We start from the raw sequence: 20620 nt of genomic DNA, 5'->3' as shown, positions 1-20620 counted from the left end.
ACGAGATGAAACTACCCCTCAAATATTACCAAGTTATATAATAATATCGCCATATTGTTTTTTCTCATGCTGACATAAATGTGAGAAAATTTTATCCAGTTTGTATGTTAATGGAAATTCTTGCTTTGCTTTCTCATCAATTCGACGCGAACGAAGTCGCTGGTACACGCTAGTTTTTTATATTTTATCACAAAAAATTGGCTCATAAACATAAAATATCATATTTTATCACGAAATAATGGTTCAAAAACATAAAGTACCTAGTATTTGTCTGAGAGCAACATTATTTTATTATATAAAAATGTTGATGCAGTTTTAATATTTTTGGAAAGAATTTTCCTTTATTTTTCCGAATTTCCCGAGCATTTCCACGCCGTCCTATCTCGATTTTCTCGCCGACGAGCAACACGGGGAAAGCCTTAACGACTGGCTCGTTCGCACGGAACAAGTGGGTCGGAAACGGGATTTTTCCGGTCGGAAAAACCAATATGGCGGTGAAAATGACCGGCGCGACTCCCGATGAAAAATAAAGAAAAACCTGCACCGTTAAACGTTGGCCGTACGGTAACAAAAATTTCCTTTTTACGAGTCTCTCGGTCAAGGAAAAACTTTTATTTCTTTTTGAAAAGTTGTTAAAGTGGAATTTACTGGCTTTTAAACAGCATTTTTAGGGAGAGTTCATTTGTAATGATTCATTCGTCACCGGAAGATTCTAGAAGCCGTTTAACTAGTGATTTAGGTGATGGAATTTACTGGCTTTTGAACAGCATTTTAGGGAGAGTTCATTTGTAATGAGTAATTTATCACCGGAAGATCCTAGAAGACGTTTAGCCAGTGATTTAGGTGAGCCAAAAAAACTAACCTATGGAATTTATGGATTCAAGTGAACCTAATAACCGAGAAAAAAATATCCCCGGAAGGCTGGATTTTTAGATCAATTTTAAAAGGTGTCGGTGAACATTCAAAGTTTTCCAATTAAATAACACGTAAAAAAATATATATACAGGGTGCTACAAATTCGAGGTACGAGCATTGGTATCTCGGAAATCGTACGAAGATGGTTAAATTGGGGCAAAGTTGCGTCTTGGGCTGTTCACCAAGATGCCATCAAAAAAGTTTTAAAAATTTCAAGGATTGCTGAGTTTTTTGGAAAAAACTATAAGTTATAGGGCTTGTTTCTCTCTACAATTTCCTGTCTCACAATGTACCGTTTGTGTCCAGGAAGGGTTCATAGTTTCATAGATGTCGATTTTCGAAAGAAATCAGAACATGTATATTATTTCGTATATTTTTCATTTTATTGATTTTATGGAAAGCACTGTTCATTAAAATGTTGTATCCTATGTTATAGGGCTTGTTTCTCTCTACAATTTCCTGTCTTACAATGTACCGTTTGTGTCCAGGAAGGGTTCATAGTTTCATAGATGTCGATTTTCGAAAAAAATCAGAACATGTATATTATTTCGTATATTTTTCATTTTATTGATTTTATGGAAAGCACTGTTCATTAAAATGTTGTATTCTATGTTATAGGGCTTGTTTCTCTCTACAATTTCCTGTCTTACAATGTACCGTTTGTGTCCAGGAAGGGTTCATAGTTTCATAGATGTCGATTTTCGAAAGAAATCAGAACATGTATATTATTTCGTATATTTTTCATTTTATAGATTTTATGGAAAGCACTGTTCATTAAAATGTTGTATCCTATGTTATAGGGCTTGTTTCTCTCTACAATTTCCTGTCTTACAATGTACCGTTTGTATCCAGGAAGGGTTCATAGTTTCATAGATGTCGATTTTCGAAAAAAATCAGAACATGTATATTATTTCGTATATTTTTCATTTTATTGATTTTATGGAAAGCACTGTTCATTAAAATGTTGTATCCTATGTTATAGGGCTTGTTTCTCTCTACAATTTCCTGTCTTACAATGTACCGTTTGTGTCCAGGAAGGGTTCATAGTTTCATAGATGTCGATTTTCGAAAGAAATCAGAACATGTATATTATTTCGTATATTTTTCATTTTATTGATTTTATGGAAAGCACTGTTCATTAAAATGTTGTATCCTATGTTATAGGGCTTGTTTCTCTCTACAATTTCCTGTCTTACAATGTACCGTTTGTGTCCAGGAAGGGTTCATAGTTTCATAGATGTCGATTTTCGAAAGAAATCAGAACATGTATATTATTTCGTATATTTTTCATTTTATAGATTTTATGGAAAGCACTGCTCATTAAAATGTTGTATCCTATGTTATAGGGCTTGTTTCTCTCTACAATTTCCTGTCTTACAATGTACCGTTTGTGTCCAGGAAGGGTTCATAGTTTCATAGATGTCGATTTTCGAAAGAAATCAGAACATGTATATTATTTCGTATATTTTTCATTTTATAGATTTTATGGAAAGCACTGTTCATTAAAATGTTGTATCCTATGTTATAGGGCTTGTTTCTCTCTACAATTTCCTGTCTTACAATGTACCGTTTGTGTCCAGGAAGGGTTCATAGTTTCATAGATGTCGATTTTCGAAAAAAATCAGAACATGTATATTATTTCGTATATTTTTTTCATTTTATTGATTTTTGGAAAGCACTGTTCATTAAAATGTTGTATCCTATGTTATAGGGCTTGTTTCTCTCTACAATTTCCTGTCTTACAATGTACCGTTTGTGTCCAGGAAGGGTTCATAGTTTCATAGATGTCGATTTTCGAAAGAAATCAGAACATGTATATTATTTCGTATATTTTTCATTTTATAGATTTTATGGAAAGCACTGTTCATTAAAATGTTGTATCCTATGTTATAGGGCTTGTTTCTCTCTACAATTTCCTGTCTTACAATGTACCGTTTGTGTCCAGAAAGGGTTCATAGTTTCATAGATGTCGATTTTCGAAAAAAATCAGAACATGTATATTATTTCGTATATTTTTCATTTTATTGATTTTATGGAAAGAACTGTTCATTAAAATGTTGTATCCTATGTTATAGGGCTTGTTTCTCTCTACAATTTCCTGTCTCACAATGTACCGTTTGTGTCCAGGAAGGGTTTGAAAAAAAAATGTTTTCAATTTTATTTCTTTTATAGTAAAATTCAAAATTAATTAATGAATGATTTTTCTAATTCTTAGAAATATAAGACAGGAAAAATAATATGATTATGATTCTTAAAGGAAAAGCCGATTTTTAGCGGAGGAAAGAAAATTAAAATCTTCATCTTTTTAACCTTTGTGAAATATGTCAATCACTAAAAATCGTGAGAAAATGTCTTTTATACTCCTTTACACTCAGGATTTTTTTGGAATTTTTTGAAGTGGTGGAACAATATGAAAAAAATTAAAAACTCATTTTTTTCCTAAAATCTTCTCGGGCTCATTTTTTTATAATAATCTTTATGTTTATTTCTGGCAAGGATGTATGTATTTTTAATGAAAAAATATTTTCTACTCACTTTTTTAAACTATACAAAATATAAGTTAGTTAAAACAGAAGATTTTAGAAAAAAAATGAGTTTTTAATTTTTTTCATATTGTTTCACCACTTCAAAAAATTCTAAAATATTCCTGAGTATAAAGGAGTATAAAAGACATTTTCTGGCGATTTTCAGTGAGTGAAAAATTTCAAAAAGTTTTGAAATATTTCACAAAGGTTAAAAAAATGAAGATTTTCACTTTCTTCCCTCTGCTAAAAATCGGCTTTTCGTTTAAGAATCATGATCATATTATTTTTTCATGTCTTAAACTTCTAAGAATTAGAAAAAAAAAATCATCATTAATTAATTTTGAATTTTACTACCTATAAAAATAAAAATAAAATTGAAAAAACAGTTTTTTTTTGAAAATCTCGAAAACCGTTTGAGTTAAAGAGCTAAAAATTTAGGTGAATTATTTTGATTCCAAACCAAATCGATCCCCTGAGTGCGAGTCAAAAAAGCCGCGGGGGCAGATTCCTATATTAATCTGGCTATACACCCTTTCATTAAAAACTACTTAAGAGCGAAAAAACTCAAATGTTCTCTCCTGGACTACTTTTTTATTTTGCAGAAAAACGGGTCATTTGTCTTCAGAAGGTATTTTCATTTGCGACCTAGAGCCCATCGCTTTTTCAGGTCTGTTTTCTTGTGCGCATTGCGATCTCCTGGCGCGAAAAACAAGCCCTGGAACGTTAATATCCAGAAAAACTAGTGGAAACGATCCATTAGCATACAATTAAAGGGATGAGCGTCGTCCAGGCGCGCCGTCGGAGAAAAACGACGCCGAGGCGTCGGGTATTTGCCCTCTTTTTCTCCTACAGAGTGTCCCAATAAAGAATTAAAGTATTACCAGGGAAAACCTAATAAAACCCCAATTAAAAGGACAAATTTCAGGTCGTAATTCATTATCAAAAAATATGAAAAAACTTGTGTGTGCACTATGATTTGATGGACATTTTTTACGATTTGAAAAAGTAATAAATTAAAAAAATATTTTTTTACGCGTAAAAATTGTTTTTTACGTGCAACAAATAGTTTTTTACACGTAAAAAATATTTTTTTATGTGCGACAAATAGTTTAATGCGCGTAAAAAATATTTTTTTCGGGTAAAAAGTAGTTTTTTACATGTAACAAATAGTTTTATACGCGTAAAATAAAAAATTAATATAATAGCTTTTTTACGTGTAATAAATAGTTTTTTACACGTAATAATTTGATGTACTTTCACAAAATTTGTATTAAAATATCACTATTTTTGATAAACACGTGGACTGTTCAGGAATACACGTCGCGTCACAGCTCGTGTGTCATGACCTTGAATGTTCACTCCCTAGACACCAATTTTCATACAAATATCGAGGCTACTTCAGAAATTATTTGTTAAATATGGAAATAAAAATGAAATTTCTACACACCCTGTATCTCCGAAACGAAGCATTTTAGGACATATATTTATAAGAACTTTTTTACTTATTTTTATCTGCAGAATATGCTGCCGAAGTTTCCGAATACTATTCGGGCCACCCTGTATATCCATTTTAAAAGCCCAGAAAATTTTATCTATTTTAAAAACCACTCAATATATACTTAGATTATATTAAATTATTTTCTATAAAATAACTATTATAACTACACACGATATGAAAAAATACAGCATTATTATTATTATTTGAATCGCCCTGTATATAAATATGTATCTATGAAAATTTCTGTAAAAAATGGACTATTATTATTGCCCTCATATTTTATAAAAAAAATATTTGAATGAAAATCTTAAATAAAAAACTTAATAAGAACTGTTTTTTTTTTGGAACACTGTGTCTATTCCTGTATATTATTTCAGAATAAAATAAAAATACTAAAAATTATATGAATCATAAAATCATGTTTAGTTAAAAATAAAGTCGAATAAAAAATATAAATATTCAAATATTACCACGATCTTCTGTCATAAAAACTATTAGAAATTACAATCAAAACTTACTTCCGCGGTCTCTGAAAAAAGAAGAATTTTTGACGGTGACAAATTAAAATAATTCGTTATTGAAAATATTTTATTTACATTTTGTGTGATTTAAATTCAATATCCCGGTTAAAAATTGTGTCTAGGGCGTTATATAGTTTGTCAAGGTCGGTTAAAACGTAATATAATTAATTATTATCGGTATTTACTCTCTGTTTTTGTTATTTCATCTTATCGTGACTTACCAGTTTGACGGCCAACTCGTTCGCCGGCGCTCTTTTAGTGGTTTTGGGTGGTTTCTTCGGTTTAAAACTGTTTCCCATATCACCATAAACACTCACACACTTCGATGAACAGTGAAAATCCAGTGAACAATTCAATTATCACAACAATCCAAATCACAACAACAAAAACACACCGCACAGGACAGGAATCTCTTACTACTACGGCACGCCTACTATGATTTCGGTGTGTTTATATTTGATAACAACCGCGGAGAACAAATTAAATGTAAATATATAAAACAGTGAGAGGCCGATGATGCGCCTAGAACTAGGTACCTCGTCATAGACGACTTGATTTTTGATTCAGCAGCCGTCGCAGTCGTGACCTCATCGATTCAATAAGTAAGTCAATAATATTATGTACCTACTTGACCTTTCTACATTGACAAAAAAACAGATCTGCTGCATATCACACTGTGTGCGTAAACTGCATTTTCGCAGGTATTTAACTGGTGTTTGTTAAATCAATAAAAATCGATAGTTATATACAGGGTGGCTCGATGTTTCAAAAAAGCGCTCTATATTACTATTACGCTTTATTTTTTCTATTACAAACTTCCAAGCATAATCTGCAGATAAAAATAAGTAAAAAAGTTCGTACAAATGTATGTCTTAAAATGCTTCATTTCAGAGATACAGGGTGTAGAAGTTTCATTTTTATTTCATTTTTTTCTGTATAATTTCTGAAATAAGGCAGATATTTGGGTGAAAAGTAGTGTCTGGGTCTTTCTTGACATGAGAAATTCGATTTCGATGTCCATATACGACTCCTACTTGTAGGGGGCGCCACCTACTTGTATTTTAACTGTTTTAAAGAGTAATAACTTTTCGTCCGTACCTGTATAAAACTGTTGAGTAAAAAAATATACATTTCCGTATTGTTTTATGTAAAAAAGGTATCTTGGTAAAAATCGCTACTCGCAACCGTTTTCAAGATATTTGGAGTAGAAATAGTCAATACATTGTCATATGTCATTATTGACAAAAAATAAACGTGTTGACTAGATTACTTATACTAAGGGCTGGCAAAGGTTAGTCTTGGGTCGAGATTTCCGTATGTAAGAAGAGTACAATGGCGTTTATAATGTACTGAACAAAGAGAGGACAGTAAACACGTTGCCAAACGTATGAAATAAACCGAGAAACTGTGCACATCGCTAAGAGACGTGGAAGGGGATATAGCAGATTTAGGACTGTTCTTAGAAGAATCCCTGACTAGTCAGCATGTTTCTCATTGGTTAAAATGCCTATAAAGCTGATTGTTAGTCTGGTTTCTACACATTTCAAGTCGGCGTCGCGCGTCGCGTCGGTCGGTCGCATTTCTCTCACTCCGACTTAATAAGATCCCTATGCGATTTACTTCCACACATGTAAATGCCGACCCAAAAGTAACAGTTGCCAGCACGGTACCTATGACTGAAATGACAAATTTGACAACTTTTTACTTTTTTAAGCTATTCATGAATTTTTCTAGAAAAAATTACGATAAAACTGTTGAATCTTTGTCACAAAAATATTTCTGTCCAGTCAACATATACCTACATGTATAATTTGTCTCAGTTATGACTATTTCGATTCCAACTATCTCGAGAACTATTACTCGTAGCGATCTTTACCAAGAGACCTTTTTTACGCAAAAAATGACGGAAATGTATATTTTTTCACTAATTAGAGTACTACAGGTACAGGCAAAAAGTTTTTACACTTTAAAACAGCTAAAAAATATGTTGGTGGCGCCCTGTATAAGTAGGAGTCATATTGACGTCAAAATCAAATTTCTCATGTCAAAAAACTCCCAGACACCAATTTTCATCCAAATATTGACGTTACTTCAGAAATTATTTGGCAAAAATCGAAATAAAAATGGAACTTGATTCAGAGCACCCTATATTATTCCTTATGAACAAATACCTACAAGGGGCAAACGAATTTAAAATATAATAAGGGCAAATAATGCAAATTCGTAAAAGTACCGGTATAGTCACAGTTTAGTTCGATGGTATACCTAGTGGTATAATTTTGATATTGATTTTCCTTGAAAGCGAAGAGCGGCAAAATATATGCGAAAATATAGTGAAAACACGACGCTTGATAAGGCTGACGATACCTAGTTAGCATTGCAAAATATATACGAAATACGAAATGATAACAAGCCCTCTCTATTTTTATCTATCACCGCTGTATTATTATTATTATTAAGCAAATATCGCCAGTTTTTTAATTAAACACATACTATTAAAATGTGTCTTTAGAATATTGTTTTATTAGGAGTAAAAATTATAATTTTTGTGACGAGGCTGTACGTTACAGGGAAGGCACTAAAAGTACCTACATTTTTACTCCGAATAGAACATTTTATTTTATTTTTCAAATGTCACAAAAGTATGAATTTACGGTATTTATACGAAGAGATATTAAACCAGGGTTGGCATGATATATGTATATCAGTGATATATATATATGGATATACATATCATTGATATACAGGGTGTTTCAAAACAAATGCGAAAAACGTCAGGGGGTGATTCCTTGTTCAAAATAAAGGGTAGTTTGCTTCATAAACGTTGGGTCAAAAGTCAACCATTAGGGAGATATCGCGGTACAAAGATGGCGGAAAAATAATGTTCTTATTTTTTATCTTGAAAATGAAAAGAAATAGACTAATGAAATTTTATGGAAGCATTACTGTTATGAAAACACACTTTCTGGTAATTTTTTCACTTTTTTAAAATGAGTGAAAGGGGTTGAAATAAACTACCCCTATCATTCTTGTTAACGAAATTTAAAGAAAAATCTTATCAAACACATGCAAAAAAATTAATTTGGATAGTTTAGTTTGTTTAGAAACTTTTTATCTCTTGTATTTTTTTATAAAACTCACCGATTTGAAATTAAAAATAAAATGTAAAGCATTACATGTCAGGACTAAAAATATTTTTAGATTAAGAATCTAGTGATAATAATGATAATAATAATAATCTAGATAATAACGTATTGCAGTAGGGTAATGTCAAATAAAACAATATTAGAAACATCCTAAAAAGTGACAGCGGCCGACTAGATTTTTTCCTAAAAAATTACAGCTGCCCACTAGATTCTTTATCTAAAAATGTTTTTTGTCCTGACATGTAATGCTTTACATTTTATTTTTTAATTTCAAATCGGTGAGTTTTATCAAAAAACACAAGAGATAAAAAAGTTTCTAAATAAACTAAACTATCAAAAATATTTTTTTTTGCGTGTGTTTGATAAGATTTTTCTTTAAATTTCATTAACAAGAATGATAGGGGTAGTTTATTTCAACCCCTTCCACTCATTTTAAAAAAGTGAAAAAATTACCAGAAAGTGTGTTTTCATAACAGTAATGCTTCCGTAAAATTTCATTAGTCTATCTCTTTTCGTTTTCAAGATAAAAAATAAAAACATTATTTTTCCGCCATCTTTGTACCGCGATATCTCCCTAATGGTTGACTTTTGACCCAACGTTTATAAAGCAAACTACCCTTTATTTTGAACAAGGAATCACCCCCTGAAGTTTTTCGCATTTATTTTGAAACACCCTGTATATCATGATATTTATATAAAAATAAAACTCTTTTCTTAAATTTCTACGTTAAAAAAGTCAACATGGAACGAAAAAGCTGCAAAACTGGGACAATTCAAATGTACAAAAAACTTTGCCAGAAACAGTATCAATTGGTTCTTACTCTGACGAGAATCTGACGATGATTTACCATTAATAAAATGAATAAATCAAATATAAATTTGTTTGTTGTTAGATTTAGAATACGTATCTGTTCATTTTTTGAATTTCCGTTTTTTTCTTAGAATTCCTGATTATTTTTTAGAATTTCCGTTTGTTTTTTAGAATTTCTGTTTATTTAGAATTCCTGTTTATTTTTTAGAAGTTCTGTTTATTTTTTTAGAATTTCTGTATATTTCTTATATATTTTTGTTTTAATGTTGTTCCTATTATGTGCAAAGCAACAATAATTAAGTTGAAATAAAAATATTTGCTTGAGCTCTTGATATTACTTGATACTACTAAACACAGTTTAATATAAAAAATAAAAACAAAATTAAATATCAAAACTTGATATATATCGGATATATATCCGATATTTGATATTTATATAAATATCATGATATTTGCCAACCCTGTATTAAACTGACATAAAGTGTCAAATTCAACGAGCCTAACCATAGTTTCTCGATATACAGGGTGGTCCGAACTGTATTCCGGAAACTTTGGCAGCACATTCTGCAAATAAAAATAAGTAAAAAAGTTCGTATAAATGTACGTCCTAAAATGCTTAGTTTCGGAGATACAGGGTGTAGAAATTTCAATTTTTATTTCGATTTTTTCCAAATAATTTCTGAAGTAACGTCAATATTTGGATGAAAATTGGTAAGTATCTGGGAGTTTTTTGACATGAGAAATTTGATTTTGATGTCAATATGACTTCTACTTGTAGAGGGCGCCACTTACATGTGTTTTAACTGTTTTGAAGTGTAATAACTTTTCGTCCGTACCTGTATACAACTACTGAGTGAAAAAATATACATTTGCGACGTTTTTTACGTAAAAAATCACGGAAATGTATATTTTTTCACTTAGTAGTTTTATACAGGTACGGACAAAGAGTTATTAATCTTTAAAACAGTTAAAGCCCATGTAGGTGGAGTCATATTGTCATCAAAATCAAATTTCTCATATCAAAAAACTCGCAGACACGAGTTTTCATCCAAAAATTGACGTTACTTCGGAAATTATTTGGAAAAAATCGAAATAAATATGTAACTTCTACACCCTGTATCTCCGAAACTAAGCATTTTCGGACATACATTTATACGAACTTTTTTACTTATTTTTATCTGTAGAATATGCTGCCAAAGTTTCCGGAATACAGTTCGGAACACCTTGTATAATAACATACAAGATACAAGGTATTACTTTTAAATCTTTTTATATTATTTGGAACGTTTAAAATTGTTTAAAAAATATTTGTGGCGTTTGAAAAAAAAATAGCATGTTCTATTCGGAGTAAAAATGAGTTTTTGTGCCTCAAGCATGTCATTTTTACTCCTAATAAAACAAATATACTATTAGGCGTTTTTTATATTGTGAGTCACGTCGCAAAAAATGATACTTTTGTGACGTTTGAAAAAAAAATTGTTTATTTACGTTTTTTAATAAAAAAAAAACTTACCCTCTTAACTTGAAAATGTTCTGGTTTCAGCGCTTCCTGGATTTCCTGATCTGGCCGCGTTTGGGGCTGCACCACCGAGTTTCGAAAATTGTCCAGCACCCCCTTGAACGTGAACTTTTTCATGGTCTCGAAGTCCTTCGATCGTCAGTCAAATGCGTCTGGGAAGCTGCGAAGCCTCCATTATTTACGTTAGTATTAGAAACGAACCCGTGAATCTAAATCCCGACCAGAACTCGCCATTTTCCTGATTAAACAATAATAGAATTCACAAAACGAACGTCGGAAACAATGACTTTTGGGGAGTATCCGACCTGGATCGGACGCTTTCCCGACTTACAGTAAGCCTCGCCGGAGGAAACTCGGAAAATCCGGGATACAGCGAAATACGCTAGAGGTTTAATCCGCGACCTACGTCCCTGCCACCCCCGTTCACGAAGAAAACCCCCGTTTCGCCCGCGTATGTCTTTGATTTGCTCTGGATACGAACTATGCCTGCGCTGGGATGGGTACGCTCACGACGCGATCATTTCGCGTAAAAATCTCGGGGAAAAATTCGGGAAAAACGATTTTCCAGGATAAAAAACGTAACAAAATCGATATGGATTGCTCGCTCGTTTGGCAACACACGCACAAGCACACATGTTGCGTTTTTTGGCGCATTCCGTATATCGTTGACCCGCACCTGCAATAAGGCGTTCTTTGTTTAGCTCGCGGTAATCGAACAAGGACGTCGGGTTGTGCTAATTTCGCGCACACCGAAAATCAGCTGTTTTTTGTAGTAGTTTTCAGTTTCAAATAAATTAAGTATATTTTAGAATAAATTCTCGCTTAGTTTTTCACTAACAACAGCGAAAAAAAATGTCATTTTTTCTGTATCAATTGTCAAAAAAAAACATAAATAATACACAACGCCAACTAAGCAAATTCCATCCAAATGTGTCTGGTAATTATGAAGTTTAATTTTTTTCAATCGCACTCGATTTCGGAAATGCTCACGATTCTTCTTTTCTTTTTAAAACACGGATGAAACGAGGAAAATCAATAATCGGCGCTACGTAGTATCGATTATATTATTGCGCGATTCTTTCAACGTAACATAACCTCTAATCTAATCAGCTGTTTCAAGAGGTTTCCTGCCAGATTACAGTTTATGAAAAATAATTACACAGGTTCTGAATTTTTTACGTTGTCATGAACGAAATTTAAACATTTTTTAGTTAGCAGGTACCTTTATTAACCGTTCAAAATGGTACTTAACGTGTTTATAAGGAGCGTTACTTTGGTTTATTGCCAGAAGAGGCGAGAATTTGGGAAATTAAGGTATGTTATTGAATAATTTGTATTATTTGGACCTATTTCATTAATAAATTCACCTCTAACTTGGTGTAGGAACGGTTATAAGTATTTAAAAGTCGTTTGTTTACTGAAAAATAAGTTTGTTACATAAATAATATTAAAAAAATATTCCTTTTTCCTACTTTTTAGCACAAAAACATTTCAAATTTATGATTTCTAATAACTATTTAGTCAACATATATTATTTACCTTGCTGTATCAAAACCCGCAATAGGCATCATACTTTAAAAATTAAATCTTAATCTCTATTTCTTTTAAAAATCTAATGTTTTTGCTTGGTTTCATGAAATAGTGTAATTTTATACATAGCCCGGTATAATTTACTTTCTATATAGAAAATATGGTGCCGTATTCACCGCTGGTCTTGCCTTGTTCTCCACCAAACAACCTGTTGACACAACAGGCTTTATGGCTATTCCTATCACTTCATTGGAAAAACTGGCCAACACACCGGACGATATGAAAACGAAGATGGAACTGATGATTATGAAAGTACAAAGTGACGTTTGCAAGGCCCTGGAAACTGAGGATGGAGGCAAGTTTAAGGTGGATCGGTGGACAAGGAAAGAAGGAGGAGGTGGTGTCACTTGCGTAATGCAAAATGGAAAGGTAACATCTACTTACAGTGCTTTCATTTTATGTTGTCTTTCTTTTAACTGAATATAACTTTTTTTGTTTTTGGCGAAAGAACGTTGATTAAAAAATGAAATTATGGTATTATTTTGAAAATGGATTTTTATAAAAGGTTTATTACCTATCAAAAATCTCATATAAGCTGTCAAATGTTACAAATATTGGTATAAAGTACCTACAATTGTTTAAATGGGACACCCATATGGTACCTAGGACAGTTCTTTCTAATTTCAAAAATATATCACACCTGCCCTTTCTTGTTAATAGTTTTATTTAATTTGATATACAGGGTGGCGCCCCTCATATGCCGCGGAGATTCCAAGGAGAACGACAGTTTGTATTGAAATGAAATTTTGTAAGCATATGTAAGTTAATTCAGAGCACTTTTTAAAAATATGGAGAGTTCTACAGGGTGTCCCCAAAAAAAGTTACATATCAAAGTTGTGTTTTTTGTAATGGAACACCCTATATTAATTGATTTTCGGATTCTGGGAGAAAAATAAAGGGAGTTTTATAAGAGAAGTATATGACTAAAATCCTTGTTTATATATTCTTAAAGTTGTTCAACCGACTAGACGAAATGTGCTGCCAACTGGAGGACAAATCGTGAACCTTTCGGGGCGGAGTCAAAAATATCGATTATTTTCGTTATTTTCCTCAGAGTAATGTAATAATATAGCCCCGGGTTTCTGCGAACTTTAATAATGATCAGCTGATTAAGAAATTTAAACGAAACTTTTATTTTATTGTAAATTGTGGATTATTTTTGCCTGTTATTTTAAGAATTCTAAACCGTATTAACAAAGAAATTATTATTTCGATATGTTGGTACATTATTTATAATTTATGATAATGCTAATTGCTGTTAATTAATATTTAAAAAAAAAGTTACATACCTATTTTAATTTGATTTAATGCAGGTTTATAAAAGAATAATTTCATTCTTAGATTATTTTATTCTAAATTGAGTGCTTTACGAATTTTACGATATTTTTTTTTGAAAACATAAAACTTTTTACATTTTTGATGCCAACTAATTGGCATGGTATTATTGGTATGGGAATTAGCCAAGAAAGAAAAGAATTGGCTATAACTTGTAATTTTTCGAAAAAAAAACATATTATACCTATATCGCTGAAAAACTTAAAGAATGGCGCTTTTTATTAAGTCATGGCCAACTAGGATTTCCATTTAAAAAAAAACATAATGTTTGTGTCATATGTCAAAAATGACAGGCTTTAGAAAAAAAACAGAAAACACAAACTCATTAGGTATGTGATTATCTACAACTTTTATCTGAAAACTTTTTGTCTAAAATACCATATGATCGAATAAAAACGGCGTCAGCGATGGCTATGAAATGACGATCGATGATATTCATTTCATAGCCATCGTTGACGCCGTTTTTATTCGATCATACGATAGATTATAATGGAATTAGAGACAAGTTTTAAAATAGCCAAAATTTGTGTTTTTCGAAATATCTAGTAAGCCTTGAACTTCTCCGAAAAATCCGAAAGGCGCATATTTATGACCCCACAAAACTGCAATTCTTTCCCCATTTAACCGACTCTCTATCTCCAGTAGTTTCCGAGATACCCATAGAGAACATCGTGGGAAACTCATCCTGTATAGTATTTAGAAACTAACTATTATTTTTATTTGACTAGATTAATTTGATTAATAATACTCGATTAATTTAATTTAAAATAAATTTGATCAGATTTTTTTTCGTATATTCTACTACCAGAAAACCAAAATTATATGATAACGCACTTTTCAACGAAGTTGAAGGAATATATAGCGTATCTATCACAATACTTAATAGAATTACTATAATTAGAAGAAAAACAAAAAGAAAAAATACCCAAATACCTTCACCTACTACACATCTACAAAATAAACGAATATAATCTCTTATAAAAACACTACACAACTACTTCTTGTATTTTACACTGAAAAAATTATAAACTTACTAATTAATCATACAAAATGAAAAAATAACCAAATTATCCCTTCACCTACTACTTAACTACAAAATAAATAAACTATAAAAACACTACTAAACTATTTCTGGTATTCTACACTAAACATTATAATTAAACTTAATAAAATTAATCTAATTTTACACTACAACCACTACAACTATAAAGAAATAAGAACATTTTCTAAAACTAGAAGAAACAGAACTTCGATACGAGCGACCAGTATAAATAGATCAAGCGGACAAAGAATATAAAATACTTTAAAAATGTGCATTCAGAAAGAAAAAATTTCTCGAAAATTATCTAAACAAACATTTTTTTTTTCGTATCAGTGAAAAGCATCGGCCTCGTCGGCCTTGTGGAATTTGTCGGGTATTTACAATGATCGAATTGTATAATTACCAGCTTTTATAGCATATCTAATAGACAAAAAGTATCTGGTCGATTAGTAGCCAATTGGCACGGTCCGAAAATTATCGATTTTTATTTTCTCTGTTTTTATTGGTCGCTTCAAAATTCAGAGTAACAAAAAATATTTTTCTGTAGTGACAGTAAAAGACTGTGAAATACGCCCCGCCATCTGGTGCTTTACATCCATAAACGTCTTAGGTTGAGCTACTTTAAAAATTCATATACAAGGCTAAGGTAAGGTTTTTGACATATTTAATATTTTCTAAAAATAAAGAACAATTCTTAAATTACAATAAAAGCTGCTTATATTGGAATTTACCCGGTATAACCTAACATGTAGTTAAATTAACTATTTTACTTTAAATCAAATTAAAACTTGATCCAAAAAGTTATACAGGGTGAGACAAAATTAATATTGAACATTGGTCACTTTCAAAAGTATTTTACTTCACCAATCACCAATTAATAGAATACAAATAAATGCTCCTGATTTTATGTAGTCTGGTTTTTTTTATGGGGATATGTTAAAGACCGTGTTTACAAAACTCGACCAACTATTGTCGACAACATGAGAGAAATTAGTGTAGCTGCTTTTCGAGGTAGAACTCCACCTATCCCTTTTAAAATGAAAAGATCCTTTTGAGAAGACAATCATTTTATGCAGTTAATAGGAAAGGAAGCATTTTGAGTATTTTATTTCATCTAGCTAATTTTTGTCACATAATTATAGGTTTATATCTAGTTTTAATTCTGTAATAATTAAATTATGTTCTAAACGTGTATCTTTTTATTACCGTTGAGTATTTTGCCATACAATCTTTAATTTTTGTTAAATTAACAAAAGGTATATCACACAGCCGCCTAGATTTTTTCAGATAATAAAGGTCTACTTACGCAAAATCATAAAAATTAAAATATCTAGGAAAACCTGTCTGAGGGATAGGCAACCTTAATAATATTTTGAAGATATATAAATTCCCCATTGAACACCGAAAAAATATACTGGGTGTTCCATTTAAAATAAAGGAGTAACTTGATTTTAAAAGTGACTAATGTTTCATATTAATTTTGTCTCACCCTGTATAACTTTTCGGGTCAAATTTCAATTTGGTTGAACATACAATGGTTACTGTAATTAAATATCAGGCTATACAAAGTCAAATAAAATTTAGGTAGCTGTTAATCGAAATTTAAAATTTACTCTTCATTTTCGCAAAATGTGAAATATGTCAAAATCCTTAGATTTTAAGTATATGCTTCTTTAATAAAACTCACCTTTTTTTTCCTAGAATCCGAAAATTAATTAATATATAGGGTGTTCCATTAGAAAAAATGCTTTCAGTTAACCTACATATGCTGTAAAAATTTCATTTCGACATAAACTACCATTTTCCTTGGAGCTTCTGAGGCGTATTAGAGGCGCCACTCTGTATATTGCTTTAGGTGTTAACATAAAAAATATTGCTTTAGGTTTTTGAAAAAGCTGGTGTAAATATTTCCGTGGTAGAAGGGCATCTCCCACCAAGCGCAGTCACCCAAATGCGTTCCCGAGGTAAAAATCTACAAGATGGTAAATTACCCTTCTATGCAGCAGGTATCAGTGCCGTAATACACCCAGTAAATCCCATGGTACCTACAATACATTTTAACTACCGATATTTTGAGGTATTTCTAATATTCTTATAAAATATTTTTAACCTAATATAATTTGATGAAAGGTACAAAACGGTAATGAGACACAGTGGTGGTTCGGAGGCGGTACAGACTTGACGCCGTATTATCTCAACACAGCGGACTGTATACATTTCCACAACACGCTTAAACAAGCTTGCGATAAACATGACAAAACTTACTATCCCAAGTTCAAGAAATGGTGTGACGATTACTTCCATGTAGTACACAGAGGTGAAAGAAGAGGTGTTGGGGGTATATTTTTCGATGATTTAGACACACCAGATCAAGAGAAGTGTTTTAGCTTCGTTACTGACTGTGCCAATGCGGTACTGCCTTCATATGTACCTTTAGGTAATGAATATTACTTGTTTTCATAGAAAAAAAGAAACAAGTTTAGATTGGAAAGTACAATACTATTTGGCGCTATTCTTACAACGGTCGCTCTCCAAAGCTTTTGATAATTTCGCAGCGGTTCGGGTTTTTCCGGAATTATGTCGCCAAATATTATTCAAATTTATTATTATTTTCTTTTAATTTTTTAAACAAAATACAGTGTTTTTTGCATCTAAGAAACTTTATTTTATATAAGGACATATATGAAATACCTATGAAACATTGGAAACCGACGCACAGTGGCGTGAAACTGATAATATAACGAAAAAACCCTATATTTCCTAAACCGTTAATCCAATCGCATTGGGACGGATTTTATTCGATTCAGCTTAATAAACTACATCAAATAACATGGTTTAATAAATTTATTTAAAAGTAAACTGAGCACCAATTGAAACGTAAAGTGAAAATTTTTGCATCAGTTTGAACTTCTTGTATTTTCTGAACTATTGAAGGCGTTTTGAATTGCTAGCCAGATTCTGAAACGCTTTTTATCGACTGTCGAACTTTGCAGTTTATTTAATTATCGGCCAATACTCTTAATACAGGGTAAAACAAAAATGCGTGCATTTTTTACAAAATTTTAAGTGACCTCCATTTTGTGGGGGGATGTAGGATTTCCATTATGTGGGTATTTTAAAAGAGCTGTTTTATACCTTGGGACGTTTTTGAGTTTTTTTGGGGTATCGCTCTCCATTGCGATGTTTTCCTTTTTTATGATTTTCAGTAAGGTTTTAATTCTAAAAAATTTATCTCATTATGAAATTAATATATTGTAATTTTGAGTATTATGCGTATTAACTAATGATTATACTAAGTGATTATACTGTATCGTTAATGAAAAAGTGTTAAATGCTTCTTTTGTTATGCCAAGATACATAATATAACCTGTTCATATAATTTAAATATACCAGCTAGATAAATTTTTAACGCCCTGTATAACTGTAACACTTTTTAGTTTTATAAAATTATTTTTTTGCTTTATTTAATTATACATTAAAATGCATAATGCTTAAAAATACGATATCTTCTATCTATATATTAGTATTAAAACTCTACCGACAATCATAAGAATATCGAAAACATCGCAATGGAGAGTTATAGCCAAAAAAACTCATAAACGCCCCGAGGTATAAAACACCTCCTTCAAACTACCCACAAAAAATGGATCTCCTCCATCCCTCCACAAAATGAGGCTCGCTTAAAATTTTGTTAAAAATGCGCGCATTTTTGTTTTACCCTGTATTATGGGTCCTGACCAATAATTGAAAAAAACTACAAAGAACGGTTCGATAGTCGATAAAACAATGTTTTAGAATCTGGCTGGCAAATTCAAAATTCCTTCAAAAGTTTAAAAAATACAAGAAGTTAAACTTAATGCAAAAATTTGCACTTTACGCTTCAATTGATGCTCAATTTAGTTACACTGTGGTTCAAATTATTATAATTTATAACGTTTAAATCTTATTCAATATAATGATATTTATATAATTTTAAGTGGCAAAAAAAGTAAATTATATTAAATGAATTCATCGGCATCCGCAAAAATGAAGAATGTAGTTTTCATTTTTTTTTCCACACTGTTCTTCTTTTATTTTAAATTTTTAACAAACGGCCGAATGTGGCTATAAAATTTATAGAATCACTACTTTAACAGTTGCTTTTTTTAGTCAAATTAATCCGAGACCAAAGCTCGGTAAAGCTTTTTTGTTCTAGTCTGATTAAAGTAAGAAGTAAAGTAATTTTATTAGAAATAGATTCGAACTAAACTGCCTCAAAGGGACGGTATATTTTGGCAAAATGATTTTTACTTCTAATGCCCATAGATAAACGAAACAGTTCCTGGGTAATACCGATTTTTAGGAATTAAAAGAAGGGCTGTAAAATATTACTTGTTTTCGCTTTATTTTTGCGCGTTTCGTATATTAAGAAAATTGTCAAAAAGGAGGTGTTGTAAATTCAAAACTAGTAATTAAATTAAAAAAATAATATTATTATATTGTCTTTGAACTAACTCGATGTAAGATAGGATAATTTAAACCCGATTTAACATCCTCTTTTTTGTTTTTTTTTTCATTGCCGAAACCAATCTGCGACGTTATTATCCACGATGGTTTTTGCAGTTCACACAGCTTTTTAAGTTTTTAACGCCACTTTTTCACAATTATCACGCAGTTGAATAAATAAAATTTAAATTAAACTCACAAAATAACAATAATTACTTTGAAAATGGACGCTTTAAACACTTTTCAGTATTTTTTCAATGAGAGCGGTTTAAATTTTGAAAGATTCTATAATTTTTGAAGCTTCTGACTTTGACAAAAGAAAATTATTTCTTTTCTTGTTTGCGGTTGTTCTTAGCAACCGCTACAGCAGCGCCCTAAAACGTATGCGCTCCAAAACAAGCATTCCAATCTAAACTTGTTTCCTTTATCTATGCTTGTTTTCAAAAATATTCGCGCCTAAATTTAGTATTTAAAATTGACATCAGTTAAATTTGTCAGTTTTGGAAAGTAGTTTTGATGTTTTCATATCGACACGTTAACTATTTTTTTATTGTAGTTCAAAGACACAAAATAGCGAACTATACGAAAGTGGAACGAGAATGGCAACTTTTAAGGCGGGGTAGATATGTCGAATTCAATCTAATTTACGACAGAGGAACGAAATTTGGTTTGTACACACCAGGAGCTCGGTATGAGAGCATTTTAATGTCGTTGCCTCTCTATGCGGTAAGTAAAATAGGAATAGTTCATTTGTACAATGTCTCAAAGAACCCCTTTTCTAATGAAAACGTTTCCATACATTTGCATAGCATTAATACAAAGATGAATGTTAAATCTGCAAGAAATCTCAACTCACTAATCTGCATTTTAGACTTTCTGTTCAATTACTTTGAAACATGAATATTAATGGTCTCTTTACAAGGCTGTTGTCTTAAGTAGAGTTGGCTGATAAAGAGCTATGTTCAGTAGTTTTAAAGGTATAAATTTATTGTTTTCAGAAATGGGAATATATGCATGAACCATCTTCAGAATCACCTGAAGGCATTTTATTAGAAGTATTAAGAAATCCAAAAGATTGGGTCGATGTGACTAATACAAATGAAAGTAATACAAAAGAAGAGTTGTAGGTTTACTTAAAATAATTTAAGATTAAAGTATTTTTTCCTTGGTGCACCATAGACTGTGATTTGAGGGTTCAATAAAAAACTGTACATAATTAAGATATTTTTTTAA

General features: G+C 31.3%; 2 protein-coding genes across 9 annotated transcripts in view; one reads left to right on the top strand and one right to left on the bottom strand.

Moving 5' to 3' along the window:
• LOC115881974 (syntaxin-binding protein 5) overlaps positions 1–11077 on the bottom strand; it is a 175133-nt gene extending 164056 nt beyond the window's left edge. For 4 of the 5 annotated variants that reach the window (XM_030899733.1, XM_030899734.1, XM_030899738.1 and 1 more), the window contains exon 1: positions 10930–11077. In XM_030899733.1, coding sequence (XP_030755593.1) covers positions 10930–11052 — 123 coding nt within the window. In that variant the 5' untranslated portion in view covers positions 11053–11077. Of the gene's footprint in view, positions 1–5680; positions 5797–10929 lie in introns of those variants that run through there. The other variant, XM_030899735.1, reaches the window with a different exon arrangement.
• On the top strand, positions 11039–20607 carry LOC115881976 (oxygen-dependent coproporphyrinogen-III oxidase). Of its 4 annotated transcripts, none has more exons than XM_030899743.1 (7): positions 11039–11117; positions 12147–12249; positions 12621–12894; positions 16785–16979; positions 17033–17339; positions 19944–20113; positions 20386–20607. In XM_030899743.1, the coding sequence occupies exons 2-7, from the start codon at positions 12176–12178 to the stop codon at positions 20512–20514; spliced, it is 1149 nt and encodes a 382-aa protein (XP_030755603.1). In that variant the 5' UTR covers positions 11039–11117; positions 12147–12175; the 3' UTR covers positions 20515–20607. The 4 variants fall into 4 exon arrangements, with proteins under 4 accessions (XP_030755603.1, XP_030755602.1, XP_030755600.1 ...); XM_030899742.1 differs by lacking the exon at positions 11039–11117 and adding an exon at positions 11693–12098 and having other exon boundaries at positions 12154–12249; XM_030899740.1 differs by lacking the exon at positions 11039–11117 and adding an exon at positions 11962–12098.
• The last annotated feature ends 13 nt before the right edge of the window (positions 20608–20620 follow it).

This window comes from Sitophilus oryzae, unplaced genomic scaffold (genome assembly GCF_002938485.1).
Source record: "Sitophilus oryzae breed Bouriz unplaced genomic scaffold, Soryzae_2.0 scaffold_1745_pilon_pilon, whole genome shotgun sequence".
In the NCBI taxonomy this organism is placed as follows: domain Eukaryota; kingdom Metazoa; phylum Arthropoda; class Insecta; order Coleoptera; family Curculionidae; genus Sitophilus; species Sitophilus oryzae.
This window is presented reverse-complemented; position numbering and strand designations above follow the sequence as displayed.

Coding starts and splice junctions, on each gene's coding strand:
- LOC115881976 (XM_030899743.1), top strand. CDS start 12,176: ATGGTACTTAACGTGTTTATAAGGAGCGTTACTTTGGTTTATTGCCAG. Junction 16,980..17,032: donor TTAACTACCGATATTTTGAG/GTATTTCTAATA, acceptor ATTTGATGAAAG/GTACAAAACGGTAATGAGAC. Junction 20,114..20,385: donor TGTCGTTGCCTCTCTATGCG/GTAAGTAAAATA, acceptor TATTGTTTTCAG/AAATGGGAATATATGCATGA.